The sequence below is a fragment of the Salmo salar genome, chromosome ssa20 (assembly GCF_905237065.1).
Source record: "Salmo salar chromosome ssa20, Ssal_v3.1, whole genome shotgun sequence".
Lineage (NCBI taxonomy): Eukaryota > Metazoa > Chordata > Actinopteri > Salmoniformes > Salmonidae > Salmo > Salmo salar.
The window spans coordinates 68,257,695-68,281,569 of NC_059461.1; the positions used below are offsets into that span (position 1 = coordinate 68,257,695).

At 42.6% G+C, this 23,875-nt stretch overlaps 1 protein-coding gene across 1 annotated transcript in view; it reads right to left on the bottom strand.

Annotated features, from left to right (window-relative positions):
* LOC106581102 (CXADR-like membrane protein) overlaps window positions 1–22,468 on the bottom strand; it is a 96,510-nt gene extending 74,042 nt beyond the window's left edge. The window contains exon 1 of the mRNA XM_045703857.1: window positions 21,948–22,468. Within this exon, the coding sequence (XP_045559813.1) occupies window positions 21,948–22,053 (106 nt within the window). The 5' untranslated portion in view covers window positions 22,054–22,468. The remainder of the gene's footprint in view (window positions 1–21,947) is intronic.
* Window positions 22,469–23,875: the final 1,407 nt, after the last annotated feature.

Sequence of the window (23,875 nt, forward strand, 5' to 3'; positions counted from 1 at the left end):
GTCCGGCCACTCCGGCAGGTCGGGGCAGTCCGGCCACTCCGGCAGGTCGGGGCAGTCCGGCCACTCCGGCAGGTCGGGGCAGTCCGGCCACTCCGGCAGGTCGGGGCAGTCCGGCCACTCCGGCAGGTCGGGGCAGTCCGGCCACTCCGGCAGGTCGGGGCAGTCCGGCCACTCCGGCAGGTCGGGGCAGTCCGGCCTCTCCGGCAGGTCGGGGCAGTCTGGCCACTCCGGCAGGTCGGGGCAGTCTGGCCACTCCGGCAGGTCGGGGCAGTCTGGCCACTCTGGCAGTTCAGCGCAGTCTGGCCACTCCGGCAGGTCGGGGCAGTCTGGCCACTCTGGCAGTTCAGCGCAGTCTGGCCACTCCGGCAGTTCAGCGCAGTCTGGCCACTCCGGCAGTTCAGCGCAGTCTGACCTCTCTGGCGACTGTTGACTGGCGGGCAGCTCTGACGACTGTTGACTGGCGGGCAGCTCTGGTGACGACTGTTGACTGGCGGGCAGCTCTGGTGACGACTGTTGACTGGCGGGCAGCTCTGGTGACGACTGTTGACTGGCGGGCAGCTCTGGTGACGACTGTTGACTGGCGGGCAGCTCTGGTGACGACTGTTGACTGGCGGGCAGCTCTGGTGACGACTGTTGACTGGCGGGCAGCTCTGGTGACGACTGTTGACTGGCGGGCAGCTCTGGTGACGACTGTTGACTGGCGGGCAGCTCTGGTGACGACTGTTGACTGGCGGGCAGCTCTGGTGACGACTGTTGACTGGCGGGCAGCTCTGGTGACGACTGTTGACTGGCGGGCAGCTCTGGTGACGACTGTTGACTGGCGGGCAGCTCTGGTGACGACTGTTGACTGGCGGGCAGCTCTTGCCCCGTCAAACAGCCCTTGTGCCCCCCCTAAAAAATTATTGGGGGTGCCTCTCGGTCTCCCTTACCTCGCCAGCCTTCTTCCGCTGCTTGGTCCTTTGTTGGTGGGGAATTCTGTCATAAAATAAGTTGTACTCATCCTTGAAAATGTCGTACTGGAGAGAAGAGGACCAAGGCGCAGCGAGACTGTGAATACTCATACTTTAATAGACTCCAGTAAGGCATCCACAGGAAAACAATAACACGACAATAACAGTCTGACTAGGCACACGGCTAAGCACAGAAAAATTCCCCACAACCCCAAAGACAAACACACACACCTATATAGGACTTCCAATCAAAGGCGACTATACACACCTGCATTCAATTGGAAGTCCCAATCATCCACCCAACATTTAACCAACACAAACATGCCACGTCCTGACCCCAAAACTAAAACACTAGCTCCATCTGCTGGTCAGGACATGACATCCGCTTTACAGTGTAGAGCCTAACTGGCATATATAAGCTGCGTGTGATTTTGGGGAAGATAATTTTCACAATATAATGCATCTTTATAAATAATGCATTATATGCATAATTGCATTTGCGGTCACTTTTGATCATGTTTTTTTCCGCTAATAGAACATTCACACTTATAGCCTACTACCATGTACGCATTGCTGTGCTTCTAATGTGAAGAAATAGCATAATAGTTTTAAGCTAAACGTTCTGATCTGTTGCGTCAGCCACATTGCATAAAAAAGGATATTTGATGCTAGTGGTTGTATTAATTTGGGATCTATCACATCCCACAACTGTCCCAGACTATGTTTGGAATATTTATTTATTGCACTGAATAGGTCAACTTTTGTACTATGGGGATAGTACATTTACATTTTAGACATTTAGCAGACACTCTTATCCAGAGCAACTTACAGTAGTGAATGCATACATTTCATACATTTTTTTACAGTACTTCCCATCGCTGTACTTTTTGAGCATGGACTAGTCTAGAATACACAGTCATCATTGCCAACTTTAATTATTTTAAGAGCATGATTTTGCAAACGTTGCAATTCCTCCTCCACAGCAACTCTGGAACCCAGACGGCAAATCATGCCAAATGCTAACACCCCAGATTTCCCTTTCTGAAATGACACAGACAATAAAATGATGTGTACTGTTAAAGACCTCACATTTAATATAAAAAAGACAAGCCGTGTCCGTCATGTTTTATTTGCTCCCAACTGAACCTTTGCTCCGAAATGAACAAATATTTGAAAAGGAAAATCTCATTCAGAAGCAAACTGTCCAGCACCAGCATGGGATACATTAAATGTGACAAAAACACAAAACCATGACAAGCATTTTAAACACAGTCCTAAGCCCAGTGTCTTCTCTGGTGGCGTAGTGAGCTACAGTTAGGCTGGATGAGGACCAAGGTAAAGAATCAAGGAGAGACACAGGAGGGGCAGAAGATGACTAAACAATGGAGTGAAAATGGTAGCATCTGCAGGAAATGTAAGTAGGAGCTTGGTCCATCCGGGAACAGGGGAGTAGATGGCATTAATTTCCCACTCCCCAGTGTACTGGAAGCCTCCTCAGACGCAGGAGCGCAACCGTACCATGAGCCCCACGATCCCAGGGCGTGTGTGTGTGTGTGTGTGTGTGTGTGTGTGTGTGTGTGTGTGTGTGTGTGTGTGTGTGTGTGTGTGTGTGTGTGTGTGTGTGTGTGTGTGTGTGTGTGTGTGTGTGTGTGTGTGTGTGTGTGTGTGTCTGAGAGAAAGAGTGTGAATGTGTGTGTATTTCAGGCATGCAGAATAACAACCCCACATTACACTTTTATCAGAGCACAGGTCGTGGTGCTGCTGCCATCTCAGTCATGGGAAAACATTATGTGCCCTCTTTGGAAAGGCAATATCTGAAGCCTGTAAATGTAATGCTCGTAGGTGTCTGGGCTGTATATTACATTGCTATTGCTGCACGGCACTATGCTACATGGTGGATAACATCAAACCATAGAGCTACACATCTGCATGGGCAGTATAGCGGAAAGGCTCCATTTCATCAACAAGTCAAGTCTAACGACTCGTAAAAGTAAAGGTGGTGATGCCATCTGTTCTGGAACAGTTTCACAGGAAGGGAGAAAAAAATTGCTTTTTCAGCAGGGAGGGCAATCTACTGTACACTCACCATGATCTAACTCTAAGCCATGGGTGCCAAACACATTCCATTATTTGTAAAAAATACAAACAAAAATACAAAAACCAAATTGAAACTGTGTAGTTTCTTTATTGTGTCCAGCTCGTTAATATTCACCGAAATGAAAGCTAGACAGTCAGGGAGCATCAGAAATTTAAAAAACGATGGATAGAGGACAATTTTTTACTAATTCTGTCGGCGAGGAAATATAACCAATTTTAAGCGCGCCCCTCCGGAATTCGTTAAAGACCAAATGAGGCCCCCGGGGCAAAATGAGTTTGACACCCCTGGCCTAAGCACCTGAATAAGTGACTTAATCTCCTATGCAAACATAAACTTCTTCCATTGAGTGCATCTCGCCTCTCAGTGTCTAAAGGTTGAGCCACTGTTAGTGTGACACACTGCAGGCTAGTGTAATCAGCAGCATTACACACTTAATTGCAGGCAGCCTAGCGATTGATCAGCGATATCCAGTTTACAATGTTTTTGCTGTGGTATGAACAGCCAAATGCCTGGCATTGTCGCTTGATAATTATACCATCCATCATGACTCCTCTAGTACAAGATAAAAGCAAGCCACTACCGTGGGACCTAAATATTGCATTCTACAGTTAGTTGTACTGAATAGCAATAAAAGATCTGCAGTCGTGATGACCAATGCATTTATCCTTAGTTATAAATTAATCAGCATCAGTATACGTGTTTATCATATAAAGCCAGTTTCATGATTCTAATAAAATAATTGCAACCTATCTGAATTACAGGACGTTATGTATTGATCAATTAATTACAGACATAAAACAAAAGTATTGAACCATGAACAAACTTCAGATTTTAAAACCCCTCCAAATCAAATAGGGACAAATAGGAACTCAGGTAAGAAGACAAATGGTCCTCAAGGTGTTGTTGCTACATGCAGGTTACCCATTCCTTCTTCCTTACTTTTAAATCCACTAATAAATGGTCACCAAATTCCCCCTGCAAACACCATCCATCTTTGGATCTTTTCCGGATGGAGTGGTGACGACCAATGGGGGTGAAGATTAATGCAAGAAGAACAGGAGGCTGATTACTGGCACTTACGCTTGGGGGAGAGCAGCAAGAGGGAAATGGAGTGAGACAATGGAGCACGCGGGTTCAGAACACCTAATGGAGTGGCCTGCTAGCAGAGCTAATAGACTGTTTCAAATTGAAAGGAACAGCGGGCGTCTAAATAGTCAGATGAGGAACATTTCCCCCGTTCACTCAGTTGGCTCCCATTCCACAAAAAGAGAGAGAGAAAAAACAACAGGGTTGCCATTGCCTTGTGAAATATGCTTTTGCATCATGGGCTGATATTTAAAAAAAATCTGTAATCAATTTCTGTAATTAAATTACTTCTTAACGTCATATGTGGGAGAAGAAGTCAATCCTTCGTTAGGGTTGTTACGGTGATCGTATTACCGCCACACCGGCGTTCACGGGTCATAACGGTAGTCAAATTCCACGTGACCGATTAGTCAGGGTAATTAGGCATCTCCAAGCTCTGATGCTGCTGATGGTCGTTAGTAACCTACCAAACTTGCTAACTGTCTGGTATTCAGCACTCTATTGTCCCTCTAATCACTCTGACATCAATGCAAATGTAATCCAAAATCGAATCAAACTCTTCATGAGAGCCCATGAGCTCATGTTGCGCAACATTAGGCTGTGCAATTGCGTGAGTGATGGCCTCTATTAAAAAGAGAATTATCCCATCAGCGTTCTATAGGCTAAGCCTACTATATTTATTTCTCAACTTTCCTAGTATTAAGCACATTGCTTCTCGTTACAACAGACTGGAATGAAAATGAACCACTGGAATAGCGTCCTCCATTCGCTATTTAAGTGCATAGATGACATGTCTTTCCCCTGCCCCTGTTTCGATACAGGTGCTTGATAATGGTCCACTATAAATCAAAACAAATTTCACACATATATTATTTAGTATATGCAAAGACAAGATTAAATCAAGAATAGTCTGATGGGTGACAATATTAGCACTTAAATAGCGAAGAAAAACTTGTCCCGCGGCTGAATCTAGCTGATAATCCCTATCATAGAGTGCTTTATAGTGAGAACCTATTCCTCTGAAAGCAATATTCCCAAAAGATTCAGATCTTCAGTCATATCAAGCATTTTGAACATCAAAGCCTCTATTTGGACATAATAATCAATTAGTCCCTACAGAATTTTTTGGGGCAAAATCAACAATTCCCTGCATATTATGCAAGGGCTTGCACATTTGACGAATAACATAAAACAGTCAAATCACAACTCATCATCTCAGCCTTGCAGCGTGATCACCTCAGCTCAAGCTAATGGTCGTTCAGGTGACAGGGGGCTAGAGCATTTGACACAGAGGAAACGCTTACTACAGCCTCTGAGAAAAAGAAGGTTTGGCCAATTTCAGTCATGGAACGAACATACAGAATGACAATTCCATTCTTTTCAATGGAGGCAAACCACATCTAAAATACATTGTTAAGCATTTGTTATTCTTTTCGTGTCATTGATGTAAGCAGTATGCTAAGCTGCTTGAAATTGAAAGATACCTTTGGTACAGGGATTTTTTTGGGGGGTTGAAGCTATTTAATTTCCTGTACTCGCGTCGGATCACTCAGCCTCTCTGAAAACAGATATACCTAGTTTCCAAAGAGAGAACACAGATCAAAAGCATGTTCTGCTCAGAGTAGACAAGCGTGCCAGCCGTATTCTGGGCTGCCAGTTTTCACTTAGGCAGAGCATGCTTGAGAGAAGCAAAACAGAGCAGTGAGCTTGGAATGATAGCATCCCAACAATGAATGATGATAATGGAATCATTTTAAATGGTTTCAAAAGAAGTGTTGATTTTGATCAATCTCTATTCACTTGACCCATACACTAGGTATCAATTGACCCATACACTAGGTATCAATTGACCCATACACTAGGTATCAATTGACCCATACACTAGGTATCAATTGACCCATACACTAGGTATCAATTGACCCATACACTAGGTATCAATTGACCCATACACTAGGTATCAATTGAAAGATGTGGTTAAAGTTCAACAGTGTCAAGCACTGATGTGCAACAATATCATAGCAGGGGATCTGAAACACCACAATCAGTCAATAGTAAATATCATTATACTCTTGGGTAAAGTATATCTATTTTTTACAATATTGGTAAACATTTTACAAATAGGGAGGTTCAGGATCCCCGTAAGACATAATAGTAAAATGGAGGGATGTATTGCAAAAGGAAATAGCAAAATTGCATTATCTCTGGACATCAGAGGGTTGGAGTTAAGATCAGAATGAATGGTGGATTGGCCACTGTGGGTGAATTTACAGAAAGACGAAATTAGAAATATATGTACAATTATTTAAGTAGATGTACTGTACATGTAAGAGAAAATAACTACAAGTAGCAGTAGAAGTATTGTTGTCCATTAGTTTATTCCAATCAGGGTAGGGATTGTAGGGTAGAGGGAAAAAATATAGAGAAAAAATATTGAAAAAATAGGGATTAGAAATTATGCAAACAATTAAATTGATAGAACCCACAATCTATCCGCAATTTAAAAATATCATACCAGAACTTTAGTGAGGTGAATCACCGCAAGGCAGCACCATGCCCTTTGTAGTTCAGGGCAGAAAGCATCAGTATTTGTCTTGTTCACCCTCAGATCTCTGCATCCAATCAGAGACCCTCATCAAACTGTTTATGTTCACTAGCGGCAAAGCTTTTCTGAAAAGAAGCAATAATTGTCCTTGCTCCATTGACGTTCATGGTTATTTACTGCAAATAGTGCAGAAATCCAAACCTTTGCTCGTAAATGACCATGGCGGAAGAGATTAGAGAAAGCCGCAGGGCACTCTTATGTTTGAACCGCATTTATGAACCGAAAATGGAAGGTCTGCAATGCTTGATAGATAACATAGAAAGAAGAGCTTGGTATTCAAGAATGAACGTAGCCTACTGTACTATACATGTGGCTTGAGTTAACTTAAATCTGACCCTCTCCAGAACATCTGTCAAAAGTTAGCCGTAAAGTGAAATAGGCAGTTCCTGTTCATGTGTTCCAAAAATAATCTGGAAGTCATTTTGTCAGTGAAGGTTAAAAAGCGGCTGAGATTTATAGGGCAGAAAACAACACAAACCCAGTACTGATTTTTATTTAACTAGGCAAGTCACTTAAGAACAAACTCAAGAAACAGTGGGTTAACTGCCTTCTTCAGGGGGAGAACAACAGATTTTTACCTTGTCAGCTCAGGGATTTGATCTAGCAAACTTCTGGTTATTGGCCCAATGCTCTAACCACTAGGCTACCTGCCACCCTCTACCCACAAAGTTACCTGTCCAGACGTTTGTGGCCCATGTCAATGCTATGTCATATTTCCAATGAAGACATACTGTATATTGAGTCAGACCTTTTGAAAAAACATTGATCAATGGTGAAATTGATGTCCAACATCAATGTAGTGTATTGATGCAAATTAGATGGTGAGAGACACTAGGAGTTAAAATAGGCAGGATTTAGAAAAAGAGAGCGGAAATCTGTCATGCTGAAATGTACAATTTCATCCCACCAGAATGACCTTTACTTGTACTGAGGATGTCTTTGACTGTAAAAAAAATACACACAGTGGATATGTTCCACAGAGAGAGCAAGAACAGGTATAAAACAGGCACTATTTCACCTAAAGTCGCTCTCATTCAAAACACAGAAGTAGGACCTGGATTCAATCAGATCAAGCGCTAACCAACGTTAACCAGAGTTGGCAGGATCTACATAGCTGATGTTTTGATGATGTTGGAGGTGTAACTGGGGTATGAGCTGACAAATCGTGGAGCGGCTGCTCTTGTGTGTCACAAACCACTCCCTTCCTTATTATCCCTACTGCATTAGAAGTTCAAAATGGCGCCTATAAATTAATTTGAGTGTTTGAACTTGTAAAGCGGCTGCATGAACTTCTAGTCGGGTGTGGTTTCATTGCATCCAATGGCAGTGATCCGCAATAACCTTAACTGGCCTTAACCCACAGAGCTGCTTGTGGATTTGACAGCTCTAACAAAGTTCCACCTCTGACACTGTCAAAACAAACACTATGCGGATGTCGGCTAAAGCGGATCTGATTGAATTGGGCCCTAGCCTTGCTCTGGACGGAAAAACCTTCCTAAAAGCACCTCAATTAATGAAACAATGTTCTTTCAGCAGAAAAAAATGAAAAGCGTATTAGCCAGAAAAAAGGCCAAAGGAATCAAGTAACACATAACTCATCTAGAAAAACTGCAAGAAAAGCTAATCAGTGTTTGTTAGCAATATGGGTGTATAGTTCTAGTAGTGACAAACCTTTGTGCTCTTTCATCTTCTCATTAGGCTGATCATTAGATGTGTGCTCACATGTCTTCTAAAAGGTTCTTCCATCCTTTGTGTATCTCTGCAGCCAAGAGCTTGAAATATTTGGATTCACTATTATTTAATGTTTTGCCAAAGGAAAACAAAGCCTTGGAGGTAAATCATATCTGTTCTCTCTTTGCTCTTGATGCCAAAGGTGCAAGTCATTCATAGTGTGCTTTCTGTTTGTATTACGGCGACTTCCAACAGGATTAATAAGTCAAACAATCAAGATCATTTCCTCCCTCAAACACCACAAGAATGTCCAAAGCACTGTCCAGCCAAGAGTCCAGGCCAAGCGTGTTAAATACCATGTGATTTTTGTCCCACAAATTCAAAACTGCCAAGTGAAACCCAACCCTACAAACCAAAACAACCTCCAAGTAGAAAATGTAGGCTTTATGGAAAATGTATGTCAAGTCATGTTGATGAAAATCAGTATCTAGGGCTGAAGCATTTCAGATTGTGCAATGTAAAGAAATGTAAAGGTAATTTCCGATTGAGCCGACATATGCAGCGGGAATGCAGTCTCTGCTAATTATCTTTAAATTTCAATTATGCTGTAACGCTGAACTTCTGCGATACGCATTAGATGGTGGCAGAGAAGAAGGCTGATGTTTTACGTGTTCCTATCCAATTGTGTTTTTTTTGTTTGTTTCTTTGCATTGTTTATAACTTATTTTTTACTTATTTTGTACATAATGTTGCTGCTACCGTCTCCTATGACAGAAAATAACTTCTGGACATCAGAACTGCGATTACTCATCACGAACTGGCAGAATCCTTTTTTTCCTTTAACGCGTCCGACGAGCCCGACGTGAATGACATACTGCTTTCCCGGGAACAGGCCCAGATCCCATCATTTGCGTGAAGAGAAGACGGAGGAAATGGGGCCGGAGGGCGGGCTGCCTTCTGAGAATTCGTAGGCAATCGAATAAACCCCCACTGCCTTCCATTCTGCTAGCAAACGAACAATCCTTGGAAAATAAAATCGATGACCTACGCGGAAGATTAAACTACCAACCGGACATTCAAAACTGTAATATCTTATGCTTCACGAAGTCGTGGCTGAATGACGACATTATAAACACACAGCTGGCTGGTTATACGCTGTATCGGCAGGAAAGAACAGCGGCGTCTGGTAAGACAAGGGGCGGCGGACTATGTATTATTGTAAATAACAGCTTGTGCACGATATCTAAGAAAGTCTATAGGTTTTGCTCGCCCGAGTTAGAGTATCTCATGATAAGCTGTAGACCACACTATCCACCTCTAGTTTTCATCTGTATTTTTCGTAGCTGTTTACATACAACCACAGACTGATGCCACCACAGACTGATGCTGGCACTAAAACCGCACTCATTGAGCTGTATTGGGCCATAAGCAAACAGAAAAACGCTCACCCAGAGGTGGTGCTCCTAGTGGCCGGGGACTTGAATGCAGGGAAACTTAAATCGGTCTTACCAAAATTTCTATCAGCATGTTAAAGGTGCAACCAGAGGGAAAAAAACTCTGGACCACCATTACTCCACACACAGAGACGCATACAAAGCTCTCCCTCGCCTTGCATTTGGCAAATCTGACCATAATTCTATCCTCCTGATTACTGCTTACAAGCAAAAATTAAAGCAGGAAGCACCAGTGACTCGATCAATAAAAAGTGGTCAGATGAAGCAGATGCTAAGCTACAGGACTTTTTTGCTAGCACAGACTGGAATATGTTCCGGAATTCCTCTGATTGCATTGAGGAGTACACCACATCAGTCATTGGCTTCATCAATAAGTGCATCGATGATGATGTCCCCACAATGACTGCAGCTCAGTTGGTAGAGCATGGTGTTTGCAACGCCAGGGTTGTGGGTTCGATTCCCACGGGGAGCCAGTATGGGGAAAAAAATTAAATATGAAATGAAATGTATGCATTCACTATTTTAAGTCGCTCTGGATAAGAGCGTCTGCTAAATGACTAAAATGTACAGTGGTTCCTCCTTTAAAAATGGCGAGTTTACGCCACGGGACTTAGAGGTAATTTGTGGTTTAGAATGGTACCCTGCGTCACCACTTCATTGCTCCAGACCAGCGCAAGGAGCAGTTAGAGCACTGATTATGCTTTTGGGTCCTACTTTGTCTCTAACTGACAATGAATGGGCAACATAAACCTAAATAGAAACTGATAATTGTGCACGACTTCAGTATTACTTACTAAAACTGTTGTTACACTGTCTTATTTTTCTCTTACTGTAGTACTATAGCCCACTCCCGACCAATCACTTTGTACAGCGCCTGGGTGGCGCAATCGTCTAAGACACTGCATAGCAGTGCAAGCTGTGTTGCTGCAGATGCTGTTTCAAGACACATGACTGGGAGACTCATGAGTTATCTGCAAGTTTTTGGCTTTTCTCCCTCTAAAAACAGAAATAAATAATTATAAATAACAAACAGGCTTTATTTACAAATTAGTAACAATGTCTCACCCCATGTTCAGCAATTACATTTTTCTCGCTCATTTTACGTTATTGGAAAATAAAATAATCTGTAAAATATTGTTATTTTCTAAACAAAGCGATTATTCTTATTATTAATTTAGAATGATATACACGCCCATTGGATATTCTCACAGATATATTATTAACCCTGTTATTAGCAGGACAATATATATTGGTCATGGCTCCGGAGTGGCGCACAATGGGACTGTCTTGCAGTCTTCAGCTGTATCCACTGAAAGCGCGCAAGGTTCAAGGCATGAGGGCAGGGGGCACGGGATGGGCCGCAGAGCTGCGCACAGAAGACCGACCTAGCCATGGGGAAGGGAGGAGCAGGAAGGGGTTCTGCACGTTCAAACTCAAACAATGTAACTAATAATGGCATCTTCATGCTTTCATTAATAAAATAATGACAAAAATACTCTTTCAACTTTACGATGTTTATTTAGTTATGGATCCATAACAAATTACTATGAGAATAAATATCACTGAATTACAGAAATATCCTCCAATCTTCCAATCCTTTATATGTAATTATTGGCGGAGAGTCACGTCATATTTTTCGATATACTGTAGGCCTACCGTAGGCGACATGAGTCTCACTAATGTTGAGTAATGTGCTTTTAAAAGTGGCGCAAGTCTTATTTATTTAAAGAGCATATTGAAGTTAGAGGCAATAGGATTTGAAGCAAAAGCCTACAACTATTTTAGCACCGCTCTGAGACAAGCATGGGGACTGGTCTAGATAAATCATTGAGATTTTTATTTTCACTTAATCTCCACTTGGGCATTGGTTAGACTAGAATTAGAGTGCAGAAATATTGTGCTCTTAGTGTAACCTTTATTTAACTAGGCAAGTCAGTTAAGAACAAATTCTTATTTACAAGGACAGCCTATTCCTTCCTCCCCGTCAGGGAATTGAACCCCAGTCTCCCGCGTGCCCTACGGGCACTACATGGGGATTCAGTACTGTACTCCCGACATCACGTTGTACAGCGCCATATTTTCCCTTCCATCCCAACAGAAACCCAGAGGGTTTTCGTTATTCTTGGAATAGAAAGACCATAATATTAATCAAATTAATTAAGCAAGTACCAGTCAAAAGTTTGGACACACCTACTCATTCCAGGGTTTTTCTTTATTTTTAATATTTCCTACATTGTACCACAACTATGAAATAACACATATGGAATCAATTAACAACAAATTCTTAAGTTACAAGGACAGCCTACTTCTTCCTCCCCGTTGGGAAATTGAACCCCGCTTGCCCGCATTCTCTAGTACAGCCATTATTGAAGGCTATCAAATGCTTCTCAAAGATGCTCTTTGGTGGTCAAACTAGCACTAACTAGCATTAATGGTACCAGTGGTTCACACTTAAATAACGTGCCATAGAATTCTGCGGCACCATTGCAAACTGTGCCGCAGTACGCTGCAACTTTTAAAGGAGAAACCACTGTACGTACATACCCAAACCAGAAGCCGTGGATTACAGGCAACATCCGCACTGAGCTAAAGGCTAGAGCTGCCGCTTTCAAGGAGAGGGACTCTAACCCGGAAGCTTATCAGAAATCCCGCTATGCCGTCAATACAGGACTAAGATCAAATCGTACTACACCGGCTCTGGCGCTAGTCATTACAGACTACAAAGGGAAGCACAGCCGAGAGCTTCCCAGTGACACGAGCCTACCAGACGAGATAAACTACTTCTATGCTCGCTTCAAGGAAAATAACACTGAAACATGCATGAGAGCACCAGCCGATGTGAGTAAGACCATAAAACAGGTCAACATTCACAAGGCCGCAGGGCCAGACGGATTACCAAGACGCGTACTGCAAGCATGCGCTGACCAACTGGCAAGCGTCTTCACTGACATTTTCAACCTCTCCATGTCCGAGTCTGTAATACCAACATGTTTTTATAAGCAGACCACCATTGTCCCTGTGCCCAAGAACACTAAGGTAACCTGCCTAAATTACTATCGACCCGCAGCACTCATGTCTGTAGCCATGAAGTGCTTTGAAAGGCTGGTCATGGCTCACATCAACACCATTATCCCAGAAACCCTAGACCCACTCTGATTTGCATACCACCCTAACAGATCCACAGATGATGCAATCTCTATTGCACTCCACACTGCCCTTTCCCACCTGGACAAAAGGAGCATCTATGTGAGAATGCTATTCATTGACTACAGCTCAAAATTCAACACCATAGTGCCCTCAAAGCTCATCAATAAGCTAAGGACACTGGGACTAAAGACCTCCCTTTGCAACTGGATCCTGGACTTCCTGACGGACCGTTCGCAGGTGGTAAGGGTAGGTAACAATACATCCGCCACACTGATCCTCAACACAGGGGTCCCTCAGGGGTGCGTGTTCAGTTACCTAATGCACGGCCAAGTACGACTCCAGCACCATCATTAAGGTTGCCGATGACACAACAGTGGTAGGCTTGATCACCAACAACGACGAGACAGCCTATAGAGAGGAGGTCAGAGACCTGGCTGTGTGGTGCCAGGACAACAACCTCTCCCTCAACGTGATCAAGACAAAGGAGATTATTGTGGACTACAGGAAAAAGAGAACCGAGCACGCCCCCATTCTCATCAACAGGGCTGTAGTGGAGCAGGTTGAGAGCTTCAAGTTCCTTGGTGTCCACATCACCAACAAACTAACACGGTCCAAGCACATCAAGGCAGTCGTGAAGAGGGCATGACAAAGCCTATTCCCCCTCAGATTCTCAAAAGGTTCTACAGTAAATGTTGTGGATCTTAATGTTTTTCCTCATAATCCTGGACTATCGGACCACCATTTTATTATGTGTGCAATCGCAACAAATAATCTGCTGAGACCCCAACCAAGGATCATCAAAAGCCATGTTATTCCAACTAAACTACCGGATGTGTACCAAACTCACTAAAAGTGGCAGTAATAAAGCTTCTCTTGAAAAAGCCAAAACGTGACCCAGAAAATATAAAAAACTATTGGCCTATATCGAATCTCCCATTCCTCTCAGAAATGTTTGAAAAGCTGTTGCGCAGCAACTCACTGCCTTCCTGAAGACCAACAATGTATATAAAACACTTCAGTCTTGTTTTAGACCCAATCACAGCACTGAGACTGCACTTGTGAAGGTGCTAAATGACCTTTTAATGGCGTCAGATCGAGGCTCTCCATCTGTCCTCGTGCTCCTAGACCTTAGTGCTGTTTTTGATACTATCGATCACCACATTCTTTTGAAGAGATTGGAACCCAAATTGGTCTACACGGACACGGACAGGGTCTGGTCTGGTTTAGATCTTATCTGTCGGAAAGATATCAGTTTGTCTCTGTAGATGGTTTGTCCTCTGACAAATCAACTGTAAATTTCGGTGTTCCTCAAGGCTCCGTTTTTGGACCACTATTGTTTTCACTATATATTTTACCTCTTGGTGATATCATTCGGAAACATAATGTTAACTTTCACTGCTATGCGGACGACACACAGCTGTACATTTCGTTGAAACATGGTGAAGCCCCAAAATTCCCCTCCCTGGAAGCCTGTGTTTCAGACATAAGGAAATGGATGGCAGCAAATGTTCTACTTTTAGAACATCTCAAAACAGAGATGCTAGTTCTAGGTGCCAAGAAACAAAGAGATCTTCTGTTGAATCTGACAATTAATCTTGATGGTTGTACAGTTGTCTCAAATAAAACTGTGAAGGACCTCAGCGTTACTCTGGACCCTGATCTCGCTTTTGATGAACATATCAAGAATATTTCAAGGATAGCTTTTTTCCATCTACGTAACATTGCAAAAATCAGAAACTGTCTGTCCAAAAATGATACAGAAAAATGTATCCATGCTTTTGTCACTTATAGGTTAGACTACTGCAATTCTCTACTTTCCGGCTACCCGGATAAAGCACTAAATAAACTTCAGCTAGTGCTAAACACGGCTGCTAGAATCTTGACTAGAACCAAAAAATATGATCATATTACTCCAATGCTATCCTCTCTACACTGGCTTCCTGTTAAGGCTAGGGCTGATTTGATTGTTTTACTGTTAACCTGTTGGGGCTAGGGGGCAGTATTTTCATGGCCGGATAAAAAATGTACCAGATTTAAACTGGTTACTACTCTTGCCCAGAAACGAGAATATGCATATAACTAGTAGATTTGGATAGAAAACACTCTAAAGTTTCTAAAACTGTTTGAATGGTGTCTGTGAGTGTAACAGAACTCATATGGCAGGCCAAAACCTGAGAAGATTCCATGCAGGAAGTGCCCTGTCTGACAATTTGTTGTCATTCTGTTGCATCTCTATCAACATTACAGCATCTGTGCTGTTACGTGACACTTTCTAAGGCTTCCATTGGCTCTCTAAAGCGTTCAGAAAGCGGAATGACGTGTCTCCTGTCTCTGGGCAAAGTACAGCAGCAGAGTTTGTAAGTCGCCTGCCTGGGGACAGTGAGACTGAGATAATCATTCACGAGACTTCTCCATTTTTTTCTTTCAGTCTTTGAATGAATACAACATTGTCCGGTTGGAATATTATCACTATTTTACGAGAAAAATAGCATAAAAATTGATTTTAAACAGCGTTTGACATGCTTCTAAGTACGGTAATGGAATATTTTGACATTTTTTGTCACGAAATGCGCTCGCGCGTCACCCTTTGGATACTGACCTGAACGCACAAACAAAACGGAGGTATTTGGATAGAACTATGGATTATTTGGAACCAAAACAACATTTGTTGTTGAAGTAGAAGTCCTGGGAGTGCATTCTGACGAAGAACAGCAAAGGTAATCAAATTTTTCTAATAGTAATTCTGAGTTTAGGTTGCCCCAAACTTGGTGGGTGTCAAATTAGCTAGCCTGTGATGGCCGAGCTATGTACTCAGAATATTGCAAATTGTGCTTTCGCCGAAAAGCTATTTTAAAATCTGACTTAGCGTTTGCATAAAGGAGTTCTGTATCTATAATTCTTATAATAATTGTTATGTATTTTGTCAACGTTTATCATGAGTAATTTAATAAATTCACTGGAAGTTTTCGGTTCTGAACATCACATGCTAATGTAAAAAGTTGGTTTTTGATATAAATATGAACTTGATTGAACAAAACATGCATGTATTGTATAACATAATGTCCTAGGAGTGTCATCTGATGAAGATCATCAAAGGTTAGTGCTGCATTTAGCTGTGGTTTTGGTTTTTGTGACATATATGCTTGCTTTGAAAATGGCTGTGTGATTATTTTTGGCAGGGTACTCTCCTGACATAATCTAATGTTTTGCTTTCGCTATAAAGCCTTTTTAAAATCGGACAATGTGGTTAGATTAACGAGAGTCTTATCTTTAAAATGGTGGAAAATAGTCATATGTTTGAGAAATTGAAGTTATAGCATTTTTGAGGTATTTGTATTTCGCGCCACGCGATTCCACTGGCTGTTGACTAGGGTGGGACGCTAACGTCCCACTGGCCCAGAGAGGTTAACCTACAAAGCATTTCATGGGCTTGTTCCTAACTATCTTTCCGAATTGCTCCTGCCGAACATTCCTACATGTGCGCTACGGTCACAAGACGCAGGCCTCCTTACTGTCCCTAGAATTTCTACGCAAACAGCTGGAGGCAGAGCTTTCTCCTATAGAGCTCCATTTTTATGGAATGGTCTGCCTATCCATGTGAGAGATGCAGACTCTGTCTCGACCTTTAAGTCTTTATTGAAGACTCATCTCTTCAGTAGGTCCAATGACTGAGTGTAGTCTGGCCCAGGCTTGTGAAGGTGAACGGAAAGGCACTGGAGCAACGAACCACCCTTGCTGTCTCTGCCTGGCCGGTTCCCCTCTCTCCACTGGGATTCTCTGCCTCAAACCCTATTACAGGGGCTGAGTCACTGGCTTACTGGTGTTCTTCCATGCCGTGCCTAGGAGGGGTGCGTCACTTGAGTGGGTTGAGTCACTGATGTGATCTTCTTGTCCGGGTTGCCCCCCCCCCCCTTGGGTTCGTGCCATGGGGGAGATCTTCGTGGGCTATACTCGGCCTTGTCTCAGGATAGTAAGTTGGTGGTTGAAAATATCCCTCTAGTGGTGTGGGGGCTGTGCTTTGGTAAAGTGGGTGGGGTTATATAATGCCTGTTTGGCCCTGTCAGGGGGTATCATCGGACGGGGCCACAGTGTCTCCCAACTCCTCCTGTCTCAGCCTCCAGTATTTATGCTGCAATAGTTTATGTGTCGTGGGGCTAGGGTCAGTCTGTGTCCAGTGTGAATTTAAGTATGCTCTTTCTAATTCTCTCCCTCTCTTTTCTCTCTATTGCTTTTTCTTTCTTTTGTTTCTTTCTTTTTCTTTTTTTTTCTTTCTTTCTTTCTTTCTTTCTTTCTTTCTTTCTCTCTCTCTGAGGACCTGAGCCCTAGGACCATGCCTCAGGACTACCTGGCCTGATGACTCCTTGCTGTCCCCAGTCCACCTGGTCATGCTGCTGCTCCAGTTTCAACTGTTCTGCCTGGGGCTATGGAACCCTGACCTGTTCACTGGACGTGCTACCTTGTCCCAGACCTGCTGTTTTCAACTCTCTAGAGACAGCAAGAGTGGCAGAGATACTCTGAATGATCAGCTATGAAAAGCCTACTGACATTTACTCCTGAGGTGCTGACCTGTTACTGTGATTATTGTTATTTGACCATGCTACTTGTTACATTTATTTCTTCTTCTTCTTCTTCTTTCTTTCTTTTTTACCTGCATTGTTGGTTAGGGGCTCGTAAGTAAGCATTTCACTGTAAGGTCTACACCTGTTGTATTCGGCGCATGTGACTAATAACATCTAATTTGATTGAATACAGCTGTCACGACTTCTACCGAAGTCGATCCCTCTCCTTGTTCGGGCGGTGTTCGTCGGTCGACGTCGCCGGTCTTCTAGCCATCGCCGATCCATTTTTCCATTGTTTTTGTCTTGTTTTCCCACACACCTGGTTTTCATTTCCCTCATTATGTGTTGTTTATTTAACCCTCTGTTCCCCCCATGTCTTTGTGTGGTATTGTTATTTTGTAAGTGCTTGTGCACATTTGTTTGACTGGTGCACGTCGGGTTATTGTGCCCATATTTTTTATTTCGTATGCCGGAGGTTTTTACTATTAAACTGCTCCGGCTGTTACCAAGTTCTGCTCTCCTGCGTCTGACTTCCCTGCCACCAGTTACGCACCCCTTACAACAGCCCCTAGTCGATGAATACTGACTAAGTATGCAATAACTAGAACTACAGCCTTAATGCGTTCTATGGTCATCTGATTTTTTTTAAATGGCTGTGTGTTTGTATTAGTGTGAGATGGGGGGGGTTAGTATGTGTGGGAGTGTGATTCAGGAGCAAACACATCGAGATGTCACTTCATAACCTCTGGCTCTGGAGGCTCCTGTCATCTCCACATTTGAGAGATCCTTTGTCCACCCCTGGAGACTTGCTAAATATAGAACGGGAACAGAAACCCGTTTTAAACCTAGTATCTATCTCCATACATAGCGGATCAGATGAACAATGATTAGACTTGAGGATGTAACTCAAATAGTGCAGCATAGATGCAAGACTGCTAAATATCATAGCGCATAAGCTCCATTTGAAATGAGGGCGTTTGTGGGTTGGAAATGAATAACTCCAACGGAAAGGCTACTCATTTTTTCCCATTACATTTCTGTCAAGTGAATTACAATCTGTTATTACTTCATGGACAGTCATTTAACATTTTCCATTCAATACCATATTTTGCTGAGGGAAGGACAGGCAGGCAATCCATCATTAAGCTCCACTACTTTGGTTTGGTTACTCTGGTTCTACTTCCAGCAGTTTTAAGGGCTTTAGCACATTATTTGACCTTCTACTATTCTGTTCATTTTGTGATGTATGCCTTGATAAAGGCAGTTGAGGTTTTCCGTGGTGTTTAATTGTGGTACTTATCTATAAAGGGAACACTGGATATTACATCTCCCACAGATATTAAATTAAGAATGTCTCAGGACTTCCAAGGCCAAAGACAAATTAAAAGCAAATGAACCCTATTAATGAGTATTGATCATTCCATAATAGAATAAGCTCTTCTCTCTTAGCTCAGCCTCTGTGTTGATCTGTTCATAATTATAAGGGAAATGTCCTTCAACCTGGTTTGCCATTATGAAAGACCGCACAGAGGGATATGTAACCAATACATGTATGCCATCTGAAGATCACATCAGCACTACACTAATCTGCCAAATACAAACAATAATACACTACATGAACAAAAGTATGTGGACACCTGCTTGTCGAATATCTCATTCCAAAATAATGGAGTTGGTCCCTCTTTTCTGCTATAACAGAAGGCTTTCCACTAGATTTTGGAACATTGTAGTGGGGACTTTCTTCCATTTAGCCACAAGAGCATAAGTGAGGTCGGGCACTGATTTTGGGTGATTAGGCATGGCCTGCAATCTAATTCATTGCAGTCTAATTCCAATTCATCCCAAAGGTGTTTGATGGGGTTGAGGTTAGGGCTCTGTACAGGCCAGTTAAGTTCTTCCACACTGATCTCGACAAACCATTTCTGTATGCATCTCGCTTTGTGCGCGGGGGCATTGTCATGCTGAAACAGGAAAGGGCCTTCTACAAACTGTTGCCACAAAGTTGGAAGCACAGAATCATCTAGAAAGTCATTGTATGCTGTAGCGTTAAGATTTCCCTTCCCTGGAACTAAGGGGCCTGAACCATGAAAAATAGCTTTCCACTGCTCCGGTAATGCTCTGGAGCATTACACCACTCCAGCCAATGCATGGCATTGAGCATGGTGATCTTAGGCTTGTCTGAGGCTGCTCAGCCATGGAAACCCATTTCATGAAGCTCCCGACGAACAGTTCTTGTGCTGACGTTGCTTCCAGAGGCAGTTTGGCACTCGGTAGTGAGTGTTGCAAACGAGGACAGATGATTTTTACACACTACGTGCTTCAGTATTCGGCAGTCCCATTCTGTGAGCTTGTGTGGCCTACCTCTTTGCAGCTGAGCCGTTGTTGCTCCTAGATGTTTCCATTTCACAATAACAGCACTTACATTTGACCGGGGAAGCTCTAGCAGGGCAGAAATGTTACGAACTGAATTGTTGGAAAGCTGGCATCCTGTGATGGTGCCATGTTGAAAGTCACGGAGCTCTTCAGTAAGGCCATTCTACTGCCAATGTCCGTCTATTGAGATTGCATGGTTATGTGCTCGATTGTATACACCTGTCAGCAACGGGGGTGGCTGAAATAGCCGAATCCACTAATATGAAGGGGTGTCCACATACTTTTGTATATATAGTGTACCAATTCCATCATACTCAACATCACCACCACCAAAACCACCACACCATCATCATCATCACCATCATCATCATCATCCTCACCACCACCATCATCACCACCACCACCATCATCATCATCATAATCATCATCCTCACCACCATCTTCACCATCATCACCACCACCACCATCATCGCCATCATCACCATAACCATCATCAACACCATCGTCATCATCACTGTCATCACCACCACCACCACCACCACCATCATCATCACCATCATCACCATCATCACCACCAGCTAACAAAATGAATAGCTGATAATACAGTTCACTAAAGCTATTATTGCATGTCTAGACTGTCAGCCCAGTGATCCCCAGCCTATAGGCTATAGAAAATGAACACAGTGGTTATATGATGATCCTCATTATCCCAGTGACAGAGGGTATTAAAGTGCTATGGCGTGTCCCATCCTCAGTCCAACTTTTTAAGTCGGTCAATGGACGGCAACCCACATCATTTGTCTGCCTCACTCATACGCCTATCCTTGCAGGGCAGGCTACTGAGACCTCATTCAGGCATAGCTACTGTACTTTGAACATGTAAAGCTCTAGCTATGGTATTTCCTGAATTGTTAGAAACCTCACAGTGCAATTTAGACATTGTGAGGTTACTGCAAGAATTGTGGACCTTGCATTGAATTTGGACAAAAGAAGACTTTAGGGCCCAATTTAACATCCAAATATATTACCAGAGGTCATGCATTTAATGTGCTATTGCAAATAAAAAACACAGTATATTACAGGTCTAAGTTTGCTGGACACATTAGGCTTCACACAGAAGGCTATAGCCAACAAACTGTCAATAGACATAACAATTGTTCTGGAATGCACCATCACAACGATGGACGGAATTGTTGGAATTTAACCAAAGGAGACAAGCCCGAGAATATTCATCGTTTGCTTTGCACCACTCTTACGAGCTCTGACCCCGACACACGCGGGCATGCGATATCCAGCTTCCTCATTCCTCTTAAGGGCACCTGCCGAGCCGCTCGCTCACCACCGGCCGTGATCTATTAGAAATATCTATGTTTGCCAATCGGTGTCACAGCACATTAGTTTGTGATTCGGATTATATGTGGCCTGCCCTGTCTTTGTGCTTTCTGATAAGAAGCATTTGTGTTTAATCTGTCATTAACAGACAATGAATAGCCTAGAATACACTCAGCCAGTCTTTGTCCAGCACCAGTCAAGTGAATGCCTGTAGTGTAGCCTTTGTTGAGTGATCATTAACCCAGCTTTCAATTCACATTCACAAATCACACTGTGGGTTTCTTTTTTTAAACGAAGTGAACTTTTTTTCTTAACACTAATTCTTCACTTAAATTAGCCTACTTATCGCAAGTCTCATCTCATTCACTTTTTATTTTACATTACAAAATGGCTAATTTGTCAAAGTGATCTAGGCTATTCAAAAAGAACGTGAGATAAAAAGTATGAATAGTTTATATTACATCATTGGTAGGCTAATTTCGATATAATTCTGGATAAAATTACGCACAATAGAGCGCTGTTAGCTATGGTACATTTTTGTGAACAATACAAATGTATATAACTTCTCGATATAAATCATAATAATTCATAACAAAAACCCGATTACATACTTTATCGTCACATTGATACTCTCCTATTAAATAACTAAATATTTGCGATTGGAAACTCACTTACCCAGAAACAAAGACCAAAATGTTGCAGACATCACGGCACCCGACACGACTGGAAATCCCATGAAACGAAGCTGGAAACAATGCGCTCCGGCTGCCTTAAAATTCATGTGGGTGACCCAAGTGTACAGTCACAACGAAGTAGCACATCAGAAATAGGAGAGATACATTAAATATAATCTACAATGAGCAGGGAACCAAGGACATCATATTTGAACACTCGAAATGTCAATGCATCCCTTCACTAAGGAATGCAGCTCTATATTATCGTAATTGCATCAGCCTGGCGTCAAATCAAAGTTCCCGTTATTTCTGTCTCGTCCGGGAAGCGTGCGTTCCTCAGGTTCCCTCTGTCTCCGTGGCTCTGAGCGGCCTTTTCCTATACCGTTGTCCCCTGCACTAGAACGTGAGGGGCAGAATCTGGATAGGTGGATGTTGCTGCATGCTGGACGGGGACCTCTAGAGTCTGAAGTGCTCACATCGCCTCGTATGACCACAAAGGCATCTTGGGCTGGTCTGACTGTGAGGTAGGCTACTTGATGGCCACTTCCTTAGCAGTGCAAAAAAAGGTTAACAATGTTTCCCCCTACAGATGTCTGCATGAAAATGTTTATGTAATAGGCTACTATTTTTCAGTGCTTTAAAGAAAATGTTAATGTTCTTGCATTATTTTTACAACAGTGTATACTGTATCTTATCTGGAGAACCAATGGAATAAGTTGGGAGACAGCGCAGTGAAAAAGTAACACATGTTGGGAAAGATTGAAATGGAAAATAATTGAGTGGAATTCCTTATTTTTTTCAAAATATACAGTACAAGCAAAAAGTTTTGACACACCTACTCATTCAAGAGTTTTTACTATTGTCTACATTGTAGAATAATAGTGAAGACATCAAAACTAATAAATAACACATATGGAATCATGTAGTAACCAAAAAAGTGTTAAACAAATCAAAATATATGTTTTATTTTATATTCTTCAAAGTAGCCACCCTTTTCCTTGATGACAACTTTGAACACTTTTGGCATTCTCTCAACCAGCTTCATGAGGTAGTCACCTGGAATGCATTTCAATTAATAAGTGTGCATTGTTAATTTCTTTCCTTCTTATTGCATTTGAGCCAATCAGTTGTGTTGTGACAAGATAGGGGTGGTATACAGAGGATAGCCCTATTTGGTAAAATACCACGTCCCTATTATGGCAAGAACAGCTCAAATGAGCAAAGAGAAATGACAGTCCATCATTACTTTAAGACATGAAGGTCAGTAAATCCAGAAAATTTCAAGAACTTTGAAAGTTTCTTCAAGAGCAGTCGCAAAAACCATCAGGCGTTATGATGAAACTGGCACTCATGAGGATCGCCGCAGGAAAGGAAGACCCAGAGTTACCTTTGCTGCAGAGGATAAATTCGTTACAGTTAACTGCACCTCAGATTGTAGCCCAAATAAATGCTTCACAGAGTTCAAGTAACAGACAGATCTCAACATCAACTGTTCAGAGGAGACTGCGTGAATCAGGCCTTTGTGGTTGAATTGCTGCAAAGAAACCACTACCAAAGAACACCAATAATAAGAAGAGACTTGCTTGGGCCAAGAAACACGAGCAAAGGACATTAGACCAGTGAAAATCTGTCCTTTGGTCTGATGAGTCCAAATTTGAGATTTTTTGTTCCAACCACCGTGTCTTTGTGAGATGCAGAGAAGGTGAATGGATGATCTCCGCATGTGAGTCCCACTGTGAAACATGGAGGAGGAGGTGTGATGGTGTGGGGGTGCTTTGCTGGTGACACTGTCAGTGATTTATTTGGAATTCAAGGCACACTTAACCTGTTAGGGCTAGGGGGCAGTATTGACAAGGCCGGATAAAAAACGTACCCGAATTAATCTGGTTACTACTCCTGCCCAGTAACTAGAATATGCATATAATTATT